The following is an 8574-nucleotide window of genomic DNA, read 5'->3' on the forward strand; positions in this document are numbered from 1 at the left end:
CATTAAGAGTAACATTTACAATAATTTTCATCCATCTTTTTTATCGTAGTTGGGGTGGGGATGGCAAGAATAAAAGAACAGGGCGCGATGGAACGCGAAGTCTTCGTAAACGGTCCATCGTTGCAAGCGTTTGTCGTGTTGAGATTCAAAGATCAGCCATTTTTCCATACGTGGCGGTTTTCACGTACTATCCGTTTGGAATTGTGTGAAATGAACGTATCGGAGGAAAAAGGTGACACGACTGCTCCAACGTTGAAAAATTTAGCTTGGGCTCACGTCATAAATTCATACTTGAGTGATCATTTCTCTATCGAGCTGAAAACATTGGTGGAACGTTTAATGCGGAATGATGCAACGAGTCGCGTATGTTTCGTTTACACGAAAAGATTTAGTCAAGTTGTTGTGCGATGGCCGGTGATTGAATCCCCATCCACAATATTAGACATCATCGAAACGGGCGAACGTCGCATCGTTGGATGCAAAGTGTAATTATATTTTGAGAACTGGAAATTTAACGAACGATATCAAATCGAAGTTGAAAGAAATATTTTGTTGACAACTGTGCGGCAGCAAAATGACTGAAACGTTGAAAAAAATGTTGAAGTGTTTGACGCGCATGTCAATGCTGGTGAAAACTATGGACGAGTATCGCGAATGGCATCGCTCGTACATCGAGTCTCTACAGTGTTGTGTGAATTATCTAGCCTGTGCGAAAGATGAATTGTCTGTAGGCAAGAAACATAGTTTAACATCGATTATGTGTCGTATGAAAACTTTGAACGTCGCGTTGCATGAACGTATTTCCTCGCCGCACACCGGTAGAGGTTTATACGATCACAGGGGTGCGAGAGCCTCGACGCTTCGTTGGGAAAATGTTGAGTCGGCGTTTAAAAATCGCATATCGACCGGCATCGTTATCAACGTCGAACATATCGATCCGAAACAATTTTTACAGCACGCGAAACGAATAATTACGGGACGCGTTACGGAATTTTTAAATACGCATTCATCGTTGAAAGCTAACGTATCGTTGGAGGCGGAATTCATGCAGCGCACCAACGAGGTTTCCGTGAAAAGTTTCGGCACGCGAAACGTTGCATTGTTTCGGACAAGCGATCTACGACAGTGGTATCAGAGAGACGTTGTACCGACGATTTTGACATCGCTGGAAGAGTTTCAAGAGCGAGACAGCGGGTGGGCACTGTCGAAGATACTACATTTGATCGTGAACTTCAGCAACTACCAGCCGTTGCAAGCCGGCTGCGCCGCTGCAACCTACTTGCCTCGAACAATACAGCTGAAAAGAGCGGTCGTGAACGTGGTCAGCAAGGATGAAGCATGCTTTTTTTGGGCGGTCGTGGCGAGTCTCTATCCGGCCGAGGCACATCCATCACGTTTGTCATCGTATCCGCACTACAAAACGGTGCTTCGAACCGAAGGTTTTCAATCACCCATGCTGTTCAAAGACATTGGGAAATTTGAACGAGAAAACGACGTTTCCGTGAACGTGTTCGAATGGGTGCGGAAGAAATGTGTAACGCTTCATTTGACCGGGGAGAAACGGAGGAGACATGTAAACTTGCTGTTTCTACAGAATGCTGCAAAGACTCACAGCCATTTCGTCATACAAAATTTGTCACGATTGGTTTCGTCGCAGCTTAGCAAGAAGAAAAATCTCAAGTATATTTGTGATCGGTAAGTTGCACGTTTTTGTGTTTTTTAAAAATTCTTTGAAGCAAAAAAGACATAATTTTTTCCTTCCCACAGGTGTTTGCAATATTTTCCCACGCCGGAGAGATTAAACATGCATACGATTGACTGTGAACGGATGAACGATTGTGCTCTGGAGCTTCCAATATCGGAAGAAGATAAGTGGTTACAGTTTAAGAACTACACGAACAAAGAACAGGCGCCGTTCGTTATTTATGCTGACTTGGAGTGCCTGCTGCTGCCTGGGGAACAGCAAGGGCAAGACCGTGCGGCACGCGTACAATATCAACAACACCACGCGTTTAGTATAGGATACTACATGCATTGTCGCTATGACGAGTCGTTGTCCGAGTATCAGGATTATCGCGATAAAGAGGGATATGCCGCGTGGTTCGTGAACAGGTTATACGAGCTGAGTTGCAAATTACAGCCGATATTTGATAAAACGATGCCAATGAATCCGCTAACTGAAGCGGAAAAGTTAAATTTTCATACGGCCACACATTGTCATGTCTGCGAGAAACCGTTCGACACTTCCGACGCGACGAAAGTACATGATCATTGCCATTTCACGGGTGCGTATCGTGGTCCGGCTCATAATGGATGCAATTTGAACTATCAATCTTCATACACGATACCGGTGGTTTTTCATAATTTATCAGGTTACGACGCGCATTTCATAATCAAAGAATTAGCAAACGCGTTCGAGGGGCAGATAAACGTGTTGCCATTGACGAAAGAAAAGTATATCTCTTTCACGAAAAACGTTTCCATCGAGAGACAGCCGGGTAAAGAGCGAAAGTACGCAAAGTTTTTGAAATTTCGCTTCATCGACTCATTCAAATTCTTGAACTCGAGTCTGGACAAGCTGTCGTCATACTTGGACAAAAGCAAATTACGCATCGTACGAGGTGAATTTGCATATCTTTCCGACAACGATTTCAACCTGTTGACCAGAAAAGGCGTGTTCCCATACGACTATCTGACATCGTATGATAAATTAAACGATACATGTTTGCCGTCGCGCGAAGAATTTTACAATCAGTTGAATGGCAGCGAGATATCCGACGCCGATTACCTTCACGCGAATACGATTTGGTCGCGTTTCGCTATACGAACGCTTGGACAGTACAGCGATTTATATTTAAAATTAGATGTCCTGTTGTTGGCGGATGTTTTTGAAAATTTTCGCGATGACTGTCTCGAGAATTACAAGCTCGATCCGGCACATTATTACACGCTCCCCGGTTTCGCATGGGACGTGATGATGAAAATGACGAAGATTGAATTGGAGTTGTTCACCGACGTCGACATGCTTTTGTTTGTGGAGCGAGGAATACGTGGCGCATTGAGCCAGTGTTCACATAGGTATGCATGCGCAAACAACAAATATTCATCTAGCCACGACTCGAGCAAACCATCCACCTACTTAATGTATTTCGACGTGAATAATTTGTACGGTTGGGCTATGTCGCAACCTCTACCGTACAGAGACTTTCGATGGGTGGAGGAGGACATAGATAATTTCGATGTCGAATCCATTCCAATCGATAGCCCCGTAGGATACATTTTGGAGGTGGATTTAGAGTATCCACGCGAAATTCACGATGCTCACGCGGATCTTCCGTTTTGTCCAAGTCACGGCACGGCGACCGACTCGAGTCAAAGAAAGTTGATGGCAACACTTCACGATAAGGAACGATATGTTGTACATTATCGATACCTCCAACAAAGTATAAAGCACAATCTGAAATTGAAGAAAATTCATCGAATTCTAGAGTTTCGACAGTCGCGATGGTTGCATGGCTACATCGATTTGAACACAAAATTACGCGCCAACGCGACCAACGATTTTTCCAAGAATTTGTTCAAATTAATGAACAATGCTGTGTTTGGGAAAACGATGGAGAACGTTCGAAATCATGCCATCGTGAAATTACTTTCTCGATGGAATGGTAGACACGGCGTCGAACGATTAATAGCTAGACCAAATTTTCACAGCTATACAGTGTGTTCCGAAGACTTCGTCGCGATTCAGATGAAAAAGCTGCTCGTTAAATTTTACAAACCAATCTACGTAGGCATGGCTGTATTGGATATATCGAAATTTCATTTGTACAGCTTCCATTATGAGTACATGTACCCAAACTTCCAGAAAAATTGTAAGATTTTGTACACGGACACGGACAGCCTGATATACGAGATCGCTTGCGATGACGCGTACGATGCGCTGCTGAAACGTGATATCCATCGATACGATACAAGTAATTATGACCTGAACAACGTTTACGGTGTTCCGATTGCGAATAATAAACAACTAGGATTGATGAAGGATGAGAATGGCGGTAAAATTATGACCGAGTTTGTAGGACTTCGTTCAAAAATGTATGCGATTCGCGTGCATGGTGATGATGAAACTAAAAAAATCAAAGGCATCAGAACAAACGTTACCGCTCGAGACATCAGTTTCAAAGACTATATCGATTGTCTTCACAATAATACAGAAAAGAGGGTTAATAGTAATCGTATAGTGTCCGTACAACATCAGGTGTATTCGATGTCGGAAGTAAAATTAGCATTGAGTCCGAACGACGATAAGCGATATATTTGTAATAATTTGATCGATACGCTTCCTTGGGGGCATTATAGCATCAATTAAGAAAAACCGAGTCACCATTTTTTATCCTCGTAAAAGAAATGGAAGTGGTAGGGAGAACGAAGTGGTAGGGAGATTATTGTAAATCTTTGTAGACTAGTCGGAGAGGGGATGCGGCCATTTTGTTGATCTTATCTGTAAAAGGAGTGGTGGGGAGACAGCATATAAAAATATCGTATCCCGAGCGTCATGCTTCAGATCAAGACAACCGTCGCTAAAACGTAGACAGCACGATGCAGCACAACCGTCGTCCACTCGCTGAATGTGATCGTTCAAACATCGAGGAGTCGCACAAAAAGAAGAGGCTAAATAATATGTAAGTAGAAAAGATGAAAAATTGTGAAAAAAGAAATTTAGAAAAATGTCTAATTTTGAAATCTGTTGCAGGGGTTTTCACAATAGCAGCCCCATTGCATCGATGATACAGCCATCATCATCGTCACCGTCGAGTTGTTTGCACGGCGCGCGAGTCTTGAGTCGAAGATATTCGGTATAGACAGGTATAGGCGGTTACAGGAACAGCTACAGACAGGTACAGGAACAGCTACAGACAGGTACAGGAACAGGTACAGACAGCTACAGACAGGTATAGGAACAGCTACAGACAGCTACAGACAGGTATAGGAACAGTTCCTATGGAACAGCTACAGACAGCCACAGGAACAGGTACAGACAGGTATAGACAGGTATAGACAGGTATAGGAACAGCTACAGACAGCTACAGACAGGTATAGGAACAGCTACAGACAGCTACAGACAGGTATAGGAACAGCTACAGACAGCTACAGACAGGTATAGGAACAGCTACAGACAGCCACAGGAACAGGTACAGACAGGTATAGACAAGTATAGGAACAGCTACAGACAGGTATAGGAACAGCTACAGACAGCCACAGGAACAGCTACAGACAGGTACAGACAGGTACAGGAACAGGTACAGGTACAGTATGACGATTGCACATCATATCCACGGATTTCCCTCAAGGACCGCCGACACGTTTCTTGTGTCAGACTTTATCGTTTCTTTAGCGGTCTTCAGGACTTCGATCAGCTTTTCATCCCCTGTTTAGCTAATATTTCAGACTTATTTCATGTCGTCCACTTTTTACCTTCTCCTTCAAGGTCGCGTTGATATCGGTTGATTTCATATTTTCGTTTGCATCGTATGGAACACCTTGTATCGTAGCCAATATTTCGGACTTTATCGTTTCTTGAGAGGTTTTCAGTTTTTTGACCAGTTTTTTCATGATCTCTGATTCGAGCTTCGCGTTAAGCGTGTCCACGTATACTTTGGTTGCAGCGTGATCGTTTGCCTCGGGATTCGCCACGCGCCCGATCCTCATACCTTTCGCATCATACAATTTAGCATCATCGTTCAAACATATAGCGTTATCGCGCACGTAACTTTTAAAAACGCCAGGATAGAAAATGGGAGAAACATTCGACTCGCGTTTGTTCGCTTCGCGAAACACCATGCCAAATTTGTTGATAGACATTGTTTCGAGTTAGTCTTCTTCTTCTTCTCCTTCTTCTTCTTCTCCTTCTTCTTCTTCTCCTTCTTCTTCTTCTTCAGGTATCACCAACTCGTACCGCTCGCACAACCGTTTTACCTGCCCTGCGATCCACAGTATTCGTTGAAATATCTCATCCAGTTTTATTCTTAGACTTTGAAATCTCAAGTTCCAGCTTTCACCGTTGTCGTCGTCGTCTCCTCCCGAGGATATCGTTTGATTCGTTTCGCAACAATTAAGATGAATACGCATTTTTATGAACCGTAACAATTTTATCGATTGACATTTCATTCGTCACTGACTTGACGAACGCATGCACGCTTTAATTTATAACTATACCGGCTTCGCGAAGTTCTTCGATTATCGACATTATTTCATTGTCATGGTTGGAATGACCGGCATTCTTCGAAGCGGTTAACAATTTCAGACGATCGACGAGTTCGTTCGGATCGTCCCAATGCACGTAATCGATTGGATGGTCGGTCACGCGCATAGAAGTTGGAAGTTCAATCCCTCTCCCACTTCGCGACGAAAACAATGGTCCTATAATTTTCTTATACTTGTAACCTTTGTTTCCCTTTAGCTGATTCCCGCGTCGATGTGCTTGCGTAAGATTGAGAATTCTTTTGTACACGTTCTTATCATCCTCGGTGTACAGCCGCTCGTCGGGTATTTTATTGAATATCAATTCGTAAAGACCGTGAGTCCCCTCGTACCTTACTCCGTTAACGATGATATCGACGTTGCTGTTCACATCGAATGTGGAATTTCCCAGCATCAGTTTATCATCGTGCAAATATACCCCGTACACGTTGTCGGAATTTGTCGTTGGACCGGTAAAAAATTTTTTTAAATACTCGCGCGCCAACGGTCCTAAATTCTCGGATAGATGTTGATTTTCCTCTTGATGAGTTTCAGGATTTTCAAAAATATCACGCATCGAAGATTCCAAAGATGCCTTGTTCGTCGGCTCCATCTCCTCGTCGTCGTCGTCGTCGTCATTGTCATTGTCATCGTCATTGTCATCGTCATTAACCCTCATTTTTTTTATAGAGGACGAGGTCGGCGGTCCTCCAACATCTGAGAATCTTCTTTTTTCGTGAGGGTGGAGGGGAGGGTGGTGGCGTTTCCTTGATATCTGAGAACACGTTGTCGTTCGGCTCGACAGTAGCCGTATTTTGAACTAGCTGTTTCAACGGTTCAACGATCGGTCGTAAATTCGTTTGCAAATTCTCCTCGGTCGCCATTTTCCCAACTTTCAACGCCAAATACTTTTTACGTATGGTATCGCTGGTCTTCGCTATTTCGTTTGCAATCGAAACTCGCAGCTTCTCCTTCTTTTCCTTTTGAGCCGGCATATTGCTTGGAAGCGTAAGGGAGAGATTTACAGCCACGATACAACACCGACAACCCTTACCGAGCAACTGTGCTCATTACAGTACGACAAACTCGTTAAATCCACGTCTGTAACGACCGCGATTCGCGGGACTATCTTTATCGATTACGAGAAATCCATACTTCCTTCGCCAACAATTCGCACATAACGCGCTAAACGTCTCGAACGACATATCGGTATTTACGTGATCCTGATGAATGTGACGCAAGTTCATGGTATCCTGTTTGAACAGAATCAACAGATTGGCATTGTCGCGAATTAAATGTTTAGGTATTCTCGCGTACGACTGACCCAGGTAGAAGCAATCGACGTGCGAATGTCTACCCATCGCGAAATACTCTCTCATGATATCCTGCTCGTCACACGCCACGTCGTCGAAGATGAATATCGAATCGGGTCGTGCTTCTGCGGGAGGGATTACGTCGGCATTGTCCGCGAACGCAAAGTAGCCTACATCCTCCCCCACGGATGAGAACAGTTTGCTCAAGTATTGATATTTTGACTGGTTCAGCGATTTTGAGTACACATAAACGTTTGCGAATCGTAGTCCGTTCTCGCTTTCCAGCAGGCTAATCATAACCTTCGTTTTACCGCACCCCGATGGGCCGCTTATGACGCATCGTACATTGCATGGTAACAACGATCCATGTTTACGCATCGTCTCGTCACAATCGTCGAACGCGCGACACGTTGGAACACGAATATCCAAAGATTGTCTTACAAACCGCATGATCTGATTGACTAGATGAGAGAGGGGGAATAGTATTTATACGAGAGCTCAAACATCGTCGGTATCAGTCACTCCCCACCCCCTCCAAACGTGAGGAAGTTCTTTTCTTTTAAAAAAAGAGAGAGCAGAAAAAATAGCTTATGCGCACGAATCGTTGTTCACAACGACGTCTCGGTCCACATACGGGTAAGGGGTTTTTAAACAGAGCTATAAATGCTCTGTGCTGTCGTCCAAGCACTTTCCGCCCATAGATCTGAGCAATGGCGAATACGAGCTGGGATTGCTCGATTTGCAAACTTATTACACGATACCGAACATCAGCGCCAACATTGGAAACAATCGATTCTACTTCGGCGAAAAAGATGAAGAGATCGTCATACCCGACGGTTCATACGAATTGGAAGCGATAAACGCATACTTGAAACGTGAAATATGCGCACGATATCCCCCAAAAAATGTCGATGAGTCGTCCACCACCTCTGATATCGAATATCCGCTGGTCTTACGAGCCAACACCAACACCATGAAAAGTGAAATTATAAGCAAGTATCAAATAAACTTTGCAAAGCCT

General features: G+C 43.9%; 1 protein-coding gene across 1 annotated transcript; it reads left to right on the forward strand.

Annotated features, from left to right (window-relative positions):
- Window positions 1-237: 237 nt before the first annotated feature.
- On the forward strand, window positions 238-4369 carry LOC143219405 (uncharacterized). The gene is made up of 3 exons (XM_076445415.1): window positions 238-1695; window positions 1768-3418; window positions 3749-4369. The coding sequence occupies exons 1-3, from the start codon at window positions 575-577 to the stop codon at window positions 4367-4369; spliced, it is 3393 nt and encodes a 1130-aa protein (XP_076301530.1). The 5' UTR covers window positions 238-574.
- Window positions 4370-8574: the final 4205 nt, after the last annotated feature.

This window comes from Lasioglossum baleicum, unplaced genomic scaffold (assembly GCF_051020765.1).
Source record: "Lasioglossum baleicum unplaced genomic scaffold, iyLasBale1 scaffold0028, whole genome shotgun sequence".
Lineage (NCBI taxonomy): Eukaryota > Metazoa > Arthropoda > Insecta > Hymenoptera > Halictidae > Lasioglossum > Lasioglossum baleicum.